Below are 13,906 nucleotides of genomic sequence, written 5' to 3'. Positions count from 1 at the left end.
GAACGCAACTTGATGGTCGTTCGTTCGTTCGATGCATGCATTATAAAGTGCGGTTGTAGTTCTTTTTATGTTCCGATGGTTGGAATAATTGTGTGATTACCATTGCGGAAATAGTTGGTATTCGTGCGTATTGTACGGGCCCAAGGAAATACAAATTAAAACGGTTCTGTGAATAACGACTACCTTTTTTTTGTTTATTTCATGTCCGATAAAAAACCTTGAACCACACGTTTCATACAGCACGGTCAATTCGACAATATAATGTAATTTAGAAAGAAAAGAGATAATTAGCGGTGTATGCTTGTTCTTGTTACCGAGCCAATCTATTTATTAATTAATCTGAAATATTACTTTTCACAAGTTATTAAAGATGTATGCACTCGTTTCTTTAACAGTTTGTGTTCATAGAACACTAATTAAATCATAGAAGAACTTTTATAAGTTAATTAATGTGAAAGTTTCATGAAACAAAACAGAATATATTTAATACAAGCCTTCATCTATTCAGTAAATTTAGTTATTACAGCTATACCTCGATTAGACTGTCTAAAACCGGACTATTCAAGTACATTAAAAGCAGAAAAAAAACTATAATTTATATTCTGGTGAATCGGGTAACTGCACTATGTTCTCAAATAATTCAATTTACCCTATGAATCAGTCCATTTTTATTAATATTATTGTGTGTCATGAAAATGTTTACTTTTTTTTTACTTTTTATTGATGTGTTCTATAATATTGTTTCATAGATGAAAATAGTGCATAAACATCATATTTTTAAATATATATATAAAAATAAATATTAATCATGGAAGTAGCGATAATATTTGTTCAGTTGCAAATAAGAAGATGCCCACACACCTCGCCAAACATGTCGTGTTTTTTCTTTGTAAAAGTAGGTATGGAAAGTATACCAACTTAACAATAACTTTTAGTTATGAGTCATCAAATCTGACTGCATAAATTATAATTAAAGTGACACTTTACTTTGTTGACAAACACAATTTAAATAGTAAACATGTCATGTATATTGTTCACATATTAAAATAAACTAATTAACTTTATGTGTTTAAATTATTTTCTGTTAACTTTTTCTTTTTATTTGAAAAAATATTGTGATTTAATCGAACTTCGAATTATCTACTTTAAAAATTTTCTAATTATTGTGAAAATAAAAGAAGATGCATGTAATTCCACCGCTTTTATTATGAGCCAATTTTTAATCAGACCTGTGGACATATTGTTGCGCAATTTAATTACGTTCGAGAGTCGTCTATTCGATTTGTATGTAAACCTAATTACGTCTAGAAATGCGAACCCTAAATACCTCATTATCCCGCCTTATTAACGCTCGTTATCTGATCCTCGTCGCAATTGCAGCTATTTGTCCATTAAAATTGGAAATGTTAATTAGGCATCTGGATGTAACGAGATATTAATGAAATTTCATCGGGCCGTCTCCCGACTTACGAATAATTGACGTAATAAGTATTACATTTTATTGTGTTCGTTAAATGAAGATGAACAACAAAAAAACACAAATAGAGATAGAGATAGAAAAAGAAAGAAATACGCTCAGTGAATAATCGTAATTAGGAATATACGATCAGTAAAAATGCAATTTGTGCCGAGATTTACTTTGGGTTTATGTCGCTATAAACTTATTATCTGTGTATACTAACTAGTTTGAAACGACATCACTAATTAGGAATATGTAAGTTTAATTAACTTCATTTAAATTCACTTCAATTAACCGGATTATTACATTTATATAATTATCACATTTATTTAATAAATCGAACAAAGTCTATACATACATGAATATAATATAGATAATATTATAGCAAATATTATTAAATTCAACAATATCTTCACTCCTTCACTATAGTCCGGTTTGAAAACTTTAGAACAAACTCAATCTTAGCTAACATACATAAATGTTTCCATCCTAAGTCTGCTTTTGTGCGGTTTATAATTATATGCATTTTATTCCTTCATTAATCCGGTTTCAAACATTCCGCACTATGCGAGTTATAATGTATTACTATTTTGCGTTTCGCAAAACTCATTTAAAAAAAAACAGGAAATGACATAAAATATATTAAAAAAAAATTAAGGACAACACTGAAAAAATATGTTTAATTATTTCAATTGATATTTAAAACATAGAAAAGATCAAAGTCATTGCTTCAAACAAACAATGCACAACATTCATTTGAAAACTGTTTCGGGATCAAAATAAATGTTCTTTGATCCACCACAATGACATTGTCCTATACTTCTATTCGACACGATCTTTTTTCCATCCACTCTTTACAGATTTACAGTAAATCATCGTCAGAATTAGCAAGGACAATGCATCCCGTTCTTTATAAATCGATCCCATTCATCGTGTACCGTGCACCGCAACAGACAAGCATCACCCGTGTTGCATAATTCCGAACGTAATTTATTGACCATGTCCATTAATTGTATTACTTTCCCGTACTCAAAATTCGAATGTCGCGCTTAGAATTTAGTATTGTTTCCTTATTACTTTGTTCATAAGATATTGTAACTTTTACATATCGGTTAACTTCGCTATAACGACGTAATTTCGCGAAACGCATTCGTAAATCGAGGCATGACTGTAATTGATTCATAAGTGTAAAATAATTACAAAAATATTGTCATTAAAATAAATTCATGTAGTTATTAATATTTGATTTGTAGTTGCATCCAACCATTAATTTTACGTTGAGTTAACTAACTAATCATGTTGGTATTAACGTCACATAAATTTAACGAAAATTAATAAACATCTCCAATAAATTGCCGTTGCGACTTCTAAACACTAAACGTAATCATCAGCACTGGGGTAGATTATATGTTTAGGCGTAATTTCCGCTGATTGCGTTTTAAGTGCATCCTAGTCTAGCAAAAATGAGTACGTAATCAAGCCGTGCACCGGAGAATGAGAATCAACGATTAAAACGAAACATTCATTCCTTGTTCACAATATTTGTTTCTCCATTATTATAATTACATTACGCAGCGCCGTGATTATTGTTACTCAGTATTACATATATTATTTGCGACTCGAATATTAGCGAAATAAAGCTGTTAAGATGTAAGGTGGAAAGGTTAAAGTTTGCCGACGAATTATGTAATGGCATTGTGAGGGGTCAGAAAAACGGTACAGCGCTGCCAGTATGCAAGGTGGTAACGTACGCGGTATGTCTTTGGAACAAAGATGATTATTACTTCCGGTTACATGTACATGGCATCTTTTACGATCGTTCTTAACACGTTACGTGGCTATTCTCGTTTTGTTCGGTTCCGACGGAGAAGAATCATTGCTTCACTGCACCTCCAGGACTCTTTTAATGAGAGTCAATAATTTCATTTCATTCACTATTTATTGTCCAGTTTCTATAATTTGTTGTATGCAATTCACGTTTAAATTGTACATTCCTCAAAAAGTTTATTCCAATAAATCCATACACAAAAAAGTAATGAATGTAACTACTATTAAAAAAACTGTTCTTACAATACAGCAATACTTCAAATAGAGCTTATCGAAGACTTTATAAGGAAAAATGAAAATCAGTTTTGTCAATTCAAATTTAGTTAGTAAGACGTTGGGCGGATATATCCGCCGATCATTTGTAAAACAAAATAATAACTGGATAAGTAACTACATATTGCTAAAGTTTGAAGTTTTGAAAGCGAAAAGGAAAAAAAAAGTTATGTAAGAATTGGGCAATCTAAAATGATTTGAAAAGTAGTTCATTCAATTCATTTTAAAAGGTAAATGTAATACTGTGCAAATTTAAAATTGGTTAAATAAACTTAAATAACGTATAAATCAATCAACAAATTGCGTTAACTGCTTCTAATATATGTCACAGCAATGCCTTTCAGGTAATTTGTTACTGACCATATAAAGAAAAACAAGCGTCAATGTATAATGTCAAGATTTCCAAAGATTACAAAAATCTTATATTACTTGTCCATAATTTCTACTCGTCCTACTTGATGCTGCCTCAATAAAGATCTACCGTTGCTTTAAAAGAAAGTCGTGTGTTTTAATTTATTATTTTATTAATATATTGCTTTTCATATATAAATTTTAAAAAGTATCTGCATTATTTTTAAATATTAATTTATGTTTGTTATTAAGAATAATTATTAATATAAAAAATTATCTCTGGTATAATTATTTAGAACAAATGTGATAATTATTATAGAATTTCGTTATAAAGCAAATGACCTACATTTCTTTAGACCATTGACATAAATGTAAATAAATGTTGTTAGCAGATATTTCCTAATATAGATTTTTGTTATTTCTTAAACTTTTCCATCTTAGTCACTACATAATTTCTCAGAACAGGTAATAATACCAATATGATTCAATTAACACACTTATTTAGCATTTCAATACTGATCTAAAATAATCAAATTTAAATATTAATTAATAAGCTTTGAAAATTTCTAAATCTCCAACGTCGTTATATCTCCAAAGATAGTAAATGATTGAAATAATCGGAACTTTCTCGATTCAAAATGACTATGCAAAAAAAAAACTAAATAAAAAGAAAAGGAAAACGAAGTTTGTGAATATGAATATTCTGCACGGCATTCTTGGATTTCAGACGTTTCGAGAGTGGAAAGTGATTATATTCCCACTTATTTGTCAATGTATTCCGTGCACGAGAATCGGAGAGAAAATGCTTCAAATTGCGAATGGATTTATTTTAACTGTACATCGATATTGAATAGGTAGGAAAAAGTTTTAGCGAACGCACGCACGCATTCCTGCAATTCGTGCTGCAGACCTCTCTCTAATTGATGGAGAATGTTACTAAATAAAATCCTCATTCTCTAATACATAATGTAATATGTGTACGGCCGTATTCGAAGTATGATTGAAATGAATACAAAACAAAAAATCTTTACTCAATGGACTGTTTTTTTACTAGGAGCATATGGCTTTCAAGAAAATATGTAATGGATTTGTATTTTTGTTATTATTAATGTGACATAATATGACAGCTTTTAGAAGTTAAATATTACATAATTCGATACACATTTAATCGATATTTAACAAAAGAAACATGGTTTGTTAGTGCACCTCCATAGTGGTCACGAAATACAATTGTGCATAAGTATAGTTTTCTGTATAAAAAGTTGGGCGGATATATCCGCCGATAATTCGCAAAGGGTTAATACGCTAATCAATTTTGTTTAGTATTTAAGTTTCATAAGTACATCCAAGTTTCCAAATAGTTATATATGATAAGTGATATAATATTACTATTTTATCTATTGATAGATTATGTACGACTTTATACTCCACTATTTTTTTTATATTTCACATATACAATAGATAAGTGATATATGTTATTAGTATTTTTTATTGAAACGTTGAAAGTTCACAAACTGATATACAATATCAGTGTCAAAACAATATAAATAAATGCAAATTTATAGTTTATATTTTTCTGACTAGAAATAAATAATAGTCTATAACGTTTAATATCTTATGGTCAATGTCCTGTTAGGACCTAGTTTCATAACCGGAATTATGCAATTACAATAGCTTCGTTAGTTCGGGCACGACGGGCAAGATTCCAATGAAATTGTTGAAAGTACTTTAAAAAAATCAGCAAAATATAATGAATTTCATATGACTTTTATGTTATAATTTGTTGTATGTAATATCGTTTATATTACAGCAGCAATCCTAGAGATTGCAAAGGTACAAGTGATAGGTAATTCTGAATATAAATGATTAAGTAATAAATGTTATGGATGATCTCTTTTAGTAATTTAATAAAAAAAATGATTACATTCTGTAAGATAACTTACAAAAAGTTAAAAGAAAACCAAAACATCTTTTATAGTAATGTAAAAACAAAACCAGAACAATAACTATTGAAAATAAATTTACATTGTAAAATAGTTAAATTTAGAGCATACTAAAAACAAAAAACCTCATTACATGATTCAAGACCAGTAGTGGAAGCTACAAATATGAGAAATGCACATACTCGTCTTGCATGAGAAATGATAAACGAAAAACGAGACAATGTTGTGAAAATCAGTTAAGGAATACAGAATTAGGTTTAAAGTTGGGAATAGAAAAATGCAGAGAGATTAAATAATTTCACGTAGGAAACGTACGTACATGAAAGTGTGACAGCTATCGTTGGTATAGCGATTAGAATCGCGTGGATGTTTGCGAACGGAGCAATCTAGCTGGTTTGAATGTATGCGAATGGTATGTGTGTATATACATTTATACAAAGGTATATATGTATGTGTTTGTTGTGTTGCGGTCATTTCAGCAATACACAGGTGTTCAATGCGAGCCTCCTTATTTATTGGCCATTTATCTATCTATGCGTTCACCATAATGCCAAGGGGAATCTCCTCACCGCGTCTCCTGCTCTTCTCAGACGCAAACTCCGCTCTATTAATTACAATCATACAGAATGATATCGGCCTCAAATAATGACCATCACATGTATATATATATATAAAAAAATGCATATGCATATTACCGGCGATCTGTAGAATTATTTTATGAACCAATTTAAAGATTAAATGTAAATTTGAAGGAATAAACTATGCCTAATGTAGGTTTTACAACGATACTCTTACATTTTGCACTTTATTGACTCTAATACATACGCCACTTTTATAAGGGCACCGAAAGCCGTACGTGCATTTTTTTTTGTTTATTGGAACGTTCTTTTAACGCTCTCCATCCAATTTGCGCACATTTTACAGCCTCAACATCCTAAACCTATATAAAACAATTCAAACTCACCGCATGGCTTTTACAGCTCAGTAAACGTTATAAACGCAAATATAAATATATTTATTATGCCGCAGGAAACACGATCGAATTAAAACAATTATTTACATAGATTTTATATTAAATAGAATAATTTAATTCAGTGCATATATTTTGTATGTTTACAAACCACATATACTCGAATATACACAAATAAATCATACAAAAACAAATTATTTACTTATCGATTGAAGGGCAGCGTGTAAAATTTGAAAACACTTGTTACGTTGTAACACTATATTCCAAGAAATTTGCGTTCGTCATAACCAGAAGATGGAATGATTATTCTAAGTATTTTTCTCAGAATCGGGTAAAGTTTGTAGGAATTACGCTTTGTTGCGTGGACTTGAACTCAGTATATTTGACTTCCTTTTGCCCTTTCCTAGCAGATTTATGGTTGTTGTACTTTAACCTACGTCGGTGAATAAAAGGTTCGCATTACCTATTCGTATTAAATTCAAAGTTTTGCAAAATTGAATATATTACATAAATCTTACATATAAAACATACTTTTATTTTAAGCACATAATTAATTTCAATTACAATTAAACACAATAGAATTTTTTAAATTTTACTTTGTAATGTAATTTCATACTTTTATTAAATTTATTTAGCGAATTGCTGCAACGTAAAATACATATATTTAATTATAATAATACAAGGTAAAAATGAAAAGCTATTATATTACAAACAAAATAATTTATATCATTTTAAATGTTTTTACTTTCTGCTTTGTCTATGTAATAATTATATACAATAAAGTTAAAACATTTTTTTTAATTACAAATAATACTTTTAAATATTATGTAATAGAATTTTATTAATATTTAATTTAAAAAAAGTTCATGTCAAAAATTATACATTTTTAATAATTTGAAATGAGGATTTATATAATTATTTTATGAATAATTCTTCTATTCATCGTTAATCTAAAATATTTGTAATCAAAATAAATATAGACATTTTATAGTATTTGTATATTATATATTAGAATAAATATGTTGCTATATGGATTGGAATAAATAAGTACTAAGTAGCAGTATAAATAAAGTCAAAAGGTAATCGATTTCCACTGTGTTCAGTGAACTTTGAAATTACATTTAAGATAAATATTTTATTAAGTTTCGCTCGCCTTGCGTCAGCCATCCCATAAACTATTCAAATGCGGCTTTAAGTCGTCGTCTCGAGGTGCCGCACGAACACATGAGTATGCAGAAAGAATCCCAACAATTGTAGTTACAATGTCCGAGGGTAATTTTATATTGATGCGTCTCGTTTCGTTATATAGCACTGCAATTAGGTCTCCTAATTACCCCATAACTCCCTGACGTTGCCTTGCTTTGAGTTCGCTATTTTATTTTTATTTTTCATAAGGTCAAACCTCTCGGTAATTTATGTTCTATTTTACGACCCAACAAATCTGACGTCTTCAGCGTAAAATGTGATAAAGAAAATTCCGATATTAATGATTCGATTTTTTCTGTTTAGGATTTTCCCTTTCTTTCATTTGGAACAATGGAAAGCTGGTTGGTCGATGTGAAGAGGGTGCGTATCCCACGCCCTAAATTTGGTTCCGGCAATAGATGCTACCCCACAGAACCACCGAAAGATTACATTTACGATGATACCAGGACGGAGGACCTTAAATTCCGATCTGGCCTCAGCTCTGCTAACCTCGTTAAAGCGACGGAGGATCTTCGAAGGGCGTTACAGGAAAAACTGTGAAGAATTCGTTGTCATGCCCTTCGCAGACGTTTTTTTAGTTATATAAGGCAATTCATCTAACAATACGTTTTTTTTCTAAATATGTAATCGTTTTGCTACTCGTTGAATGGATTTGTAAACGATAAGTTACTTTATTATTCACTAATTACAAATCACGTACGATAGATTTTAAGGCTTAATACATAGAGCATTTCTTTTTATTTTATATCTTTGTATATAATCTGTGATATATATTTTTTTTCATCTCCATTATGTTATAATCTTCTTAAATTAAATACTAAGTAGTTTTTTATAAATTTGTGTGTTCGTTTTCCTATTTTTATCAAAATTACTCTGTTTGATTAATGACAATATTTTTGATATATTATAATAAAAATCATTAACTTTTACCCACAATATGTATATTACAATATGAATCAATAAAAACTGTTTATATTGCACTTATTTTTATTCATACCTATTTTTATTCTCAAATTTTAAGAATCTAGTAAATTTTTAACTCAAAATTGAATTGATTATTCCAGTTATTTCATAAATGAGAATAATCAATTATTCAATAATGAATAAAAGCAAGAACATTTTTTTACTGTTTTGTATTTTTTTATAATTGATTAATTATGAAATTGTACATAGTTCTAAACTTTATAGAAATGCTGCATAAAAAAATATGTTGGAATTTATAAATTCCGTAAATCAATGAAAAATTCAAGGTATTTCATTAATATGTGGAATATCTTAAATTAAAATTCTTCACATAAAATATTTAATAAAAAATCAAACATATTATTTAAATTTAAAATTACTATTACCCTTATAATAATAATATTTTTTCTATTTTATTTTAAATATTTAATAAAAGGGTCATTTTGACCTATTGGTCCGTAGTAGTTACGGGTTAATTAAATAATTGCTTCAAATGATGAAAGTTTCATTTTACAAAATATAGTCTATTGTTCTACACTGAAGAACATAAAAAATCATTGAAAAAATATAAAAAATACTCTTAAATTTCTATTTTAAAACAACATAATTATATGTTTGTGGTAATAAAATTTTTAGTCTACCTTTATTAAGAATTATTATAATTTTAATATTTCTGGTTATCTCGTAATTACATAATTTTAATCGTTTTATTAATCAAGAAAATATAATTTACAATATAATCTAATTAATTTTTAATTAATTTTGTTAAGAATTAATCATTTTGAATTATAGACGACTATTATAAATGGTATATGAAGTACATAATATTTTAAGGAAAATGTTTCAATTTATAGTATGCAACCCAATGAACAAGGAAGTAAATGCAAGACTTGAACCAGAAAACATTTCATTGAGGAAATTTGATGAAATATTTAATTTTACTTTATAAAACATGTACCGCAATTCCAATTTTTAATTAAAATAATAAAGAGTAAATGGTTTTATATGAATTCCACTTAATTATATAACGTTTTTGTTTCGAAAACATTGCAGAAGATTACAAAGTCTTTCATGTGTTTGTCTATACACATATACAAAAATACAAGGTGAATTAGTAAATAAAAAAAGGAAAGAAAAATTCTAAACATTAATGTACAACAACGCAAAGTAAGACAGAACACACCGTACGAATTTTCATAACAACTAAAAAGAAACGAAAAAAAAAATATATATATGTGAAATTTACTTACCGAGTCTGGATAGTCCGGCTGATGTAAAGCCGTCGCACTTCCGGTTCTAGATTCGCCGGGACTCGAATGTCTTCTGCTGCGTGTTCCAGGAGGATTATCCTCATCGCCGCTGCAGTATTCCTGGAAATTAATACGATCTAAGAACACCTATTGCATTCGCGTCTTGTCAATCCAAAGAACATTCACTTAAAACGTCGACAAAATGACAAACAAAAGGAAACACAGAAGAAAGGAAGTATAAACATACATGTAACATACATAAAACAGCTACGGAAAGTTACTTATTACATATGTACAATTACACAAAGAAATGTCCAAGTAGTCATGAGTACATGCTCAACATAAAAAAATGACATAACGAGTTTTTGATACAACGTAAGAATGGGCATGTAGTCATAATGAATAATTCACAGTGCAAATAGAAATATGTCTGTGCTTTGTGCTATTATATGAATTACGAACAAAGTTTAGTTCAACAGAAAAAAAAAATAAAGGAAATAGTTTAAAAAAAAATCACTTTTAGTTTTTTTTTTATTTGTTGTTGTTGCAATGACTTTACGAAGCTATGTAAAGCTAGATAGTAAAAGAAACATAGACCACACAAGTGTCAACTTTTAGTATAATACAATAGTTTGTGGCTACTATATAAGAAAAACTGGATAGATTAAGGTAGAGTAGAGAGGATAGAGTGAATTACACACTAAATAGAAATAGGCCACTAATAGAAAAATATATACATAGACATATATATTGTATCTATCACCTGATTCTGGTGATCTTCTGTTGTTATTACTTTTCCGGAATTAACCGTTGGCCGAGTTCTATAAAAAAGAAACAAAACTAAGCTAAAAATCTTATACACAGAAAATCATAAGTTAGCGAAAATGTATCTTTGTGATCAGATTGAATGAATAAAAATTATTAAATTCCCAAATTAACATTGAAAGACTTATTGTTTATTAAGTTAATGCACACATAATTTACATTGAAACAAAAGAATGAAACATCAAATAACTATAATCTATTTGAAATTAGAATTAAAACAAAATAATGGATGATAGATAATGACATTTCTATTACTCTAAAATATTTTTTTAGTATTAAAATGCGTCGAGAAAAAATATATCTAAAAGCATTTTTTTTTTAATTTTTCTTAAAAATCTAACTAAAGCCAATTTAACAAAAATCTTACGTCTTGCAATATTTATAAACTTGTAGTTTTAATTTGTGTGTTCAGTTTAATTTGTGATTCAATGTCGTTGTATTATTTAAGACGTCTGTATTTAATTTTTAGTTTCAGATTTAGTCGGATGAAAGTGACAAAGGAGCAGAAAGAATAAAATGATAGAAAGAAAAAGTATTTTTTTTTTGGAATTTATGGATGAATTCCGTGAGTTTGTCTCACCTTTGCGCTCGATCAGCAATACCCATACCAACACCTGAATCTTCGCTCGGTGATCGATATTCTTCCTCATTATAAGTACTATATACAGGTTCAGAACCAACTTCCTGTAATAAGTTTCATTGCATGTCAAAATATATTTGACATCGTTATTAATGCATTAGTTATTACTGGTTTACTATTAACACATTAGTAGTAAAGATTAAAAGTAATTAATATAATCAAATCAAATATTAAATGAAAGAAAAAAACAAGTCTAATTAAGGATAAAAATAAATAAATAAAAAAAAAAGAAAACTAAATAAAAAAAATATAAAAACTAAAATAATAAAAGTAAACTATTACACTAATTAATTCATTCATTATATGTGAAGAATTATAATTATTTTTTCTACTTATAATATAAGAGAAGCACTGGTAAGTCTCATCTACGGAAAAAAATCGTTAAATCTAAGAAAAAAGTTAAATGCTTTCTGGTTTTGCAAGCACGACATATTTCTATAATGAATTTAAGTAAATAATGTGCATGAAAAATAAAAGAAATAAATAACTGTTGGAACAATATTGTGCATTCGATTTTCTTTTTACAAAATTTAATTACTGCATATATTTATTTTATATCAAGAAATTTAGTATGTTCACAGATGGGTGAGTACGCAGAAAAATGACTTACCTCTTGGTAACCGCCGGACATCATTATGGAATGATTCGAGTCTGGTACACCTCCTTTTCTCTAAAAAAAATTAATAATAAATGAAATATTATTTTTAATTATTAAAAATTAATTACTGATTACTTAATAACAACAGAAAACAACAACAGCATAAGAATTTGGAAAATTTAAATTTTTAAATATACAAATATAGTAGAACTTAGTTTATAGTAAATAAGAGGACGTAGGATTCAATAACATCTGAGGAATTTTTTGGCACTTTGACAAGGATCACTCGTTTTTGCAACCGGATGAAAGCTTGGGCGACAAGCCAACATTATAACTTAATCAGAGTTATAACAAGCAAATTTAAATTGGTACCAATAGCTGTGTCTATTATAATCTTTAATGGTATCACCAACCTTCGTTACTCGCGCGACGTCTGTGAGACACCAGTAGGTACAAACCAACCATAACTTTTACAACTGGATAAATGGAACAGGATTAACAGCAAAATAATCTTAGCAGAGTATATCAGACGCCACGCGAATAGTAGTTTTATGTAATAGTCTCATAGAGGATGACTAAATCAATGTTCATATGACGCAAATACTAGGATTGGAATTATGTACATAAATTAAATATAATTTTGTTTTATAAAAGCTAATAATTTTGTCCTAAATTCAAATACAAAGCTGGGTACAACTACAAAGAGCGTGAGTAATCGAGAAGCCTCGGAAAATTGTAACAATGTCTCATAAAGATGCAGCGAATATTTTTTTCAATACTGTACATTTGACAGACAATGGAAATTGGAGCTGAATTGGTTTCATTCTTCCTTGAGATTCAGCCATATCACGGTTAAAAGGATCTTTTTCTCTGCGCAAAAAGCATTTCGTCGTTCTCCCTATATTAAAATTACAATTTCACAAAATCTCCGAGCAAATATACATTTTATATTTTAAATCCAAGCTGTTTCCACAATATCCATTTAATATACGATATTCTATAAAAGTTAAAGGAAATATATATTTTTTTTTATTAATATTATTTTTAATGTATTTGATTTGATCAAATAATGAAGTTTGTAAACTTTTAGTACAGATAAACGTATTAATTATTTCACTACTATTATTCTATTCTTTACTCTCCAGTTGGAGGTCAACAATATGAAAGAAACTAAATTAAATGTAAAAGACAATTTAAGCAATTGGAGTGGATGGAGAAGGCTAGATAAACACAAAAGTATTAGAGGGATTGTACAAATGAACTGTCCAAGTTGAGTATATTCTCTCAACTTAGAAACCTATTGTTTGCTTTGGAGAGGCTAGAACAAAAAAGGTGAAAGCATTTTCTACTTTAAGTAATCAAAGGAGGAATAAAGTAAAGAGAAAACGCATTGCATGTGGGAGATTTAAGATTTACGAAAAAAAAAATGGAGATTGCTGATGGAGAAATAACGTTATTTTCCAAGCACGAATTTGAAATAATATTAATTGTTTGAAATGAATTGCGTGATGTAAGAAAACATTACTAGTATTTAGAATAAATAGAAACGGTCCCAATATTGATCCCTGGGGGACGCCTCTATTTATAGTAGTGAAACTGAG

The 13,906-nt window shown here is 28.6% G+C and overlaps 2 protein-coding genes across 5 annotated transcripts in view; one reads left to right on the top strand and one right to left on the bottom strand.

Moving 5' to 3' along the window:
- The window catches only part of LOC108560106, a 13,459-nt gene extending 4,646 nt beyond the window's left edge, over positions 1–8,813 (top strand). The window contains exon 2 of the mRNA XM_017917557.1: positions 8,333–8,813. Coding sequence (XP_017773046.1) covers positions 8,333–8,569 — 237 coding nt within the window. The 3' untranslated portion in view covers positions 8,570–8,813. The remainder of the gene's footprint in view (positions 1–8,332) is intronic.
- The window catches only part of LOC108560104 (whirlin), a gene marked incomplete at its 5' end in the record, with an annotated part of 55,923 nt that overhangs the window by 26,419 nt on the left and 15,598 nt on the right, over positions 1–13,906 (bottom strand). For 3 of the 4 annotated variants that reach the window (XM_017917552.1, XM_017917554.1, XM_017917553.1), the window contains 4 exon segments: positions 10,243–10,362; positions 11,006–11,063; positions 11,648–11,751; positions 12,318–12,377. In XM_017917552.1, coding sequence (XP_017773041.1) covers positions 10,243–10,362; positions 11,006–11,063; positions 11,648–11,751; positions 12,318–12,377 — 342 coding nt within the window. 4 annotated transcript variants of the gene reach the window in all.

This window comes from Nicrophorus vespilloides, unplaced genomic scaffold (genome assembly GCF_001412225.1).
Source record: "Nicrophorus vespilloides isolate i.1.1-1 unplaced genomic scaffold, Nicve_v1.0, whole genome shotgun sequence".
NCBI lineage: Eukaryota > Metazoa > Arthropoda > Insecta > Coleoptera > Silphidae > Nicrophorus > Nicrophorus vespilloides.
This window is presented reverse-complemented; position numbering and strand designations above follow the sequence as displayed.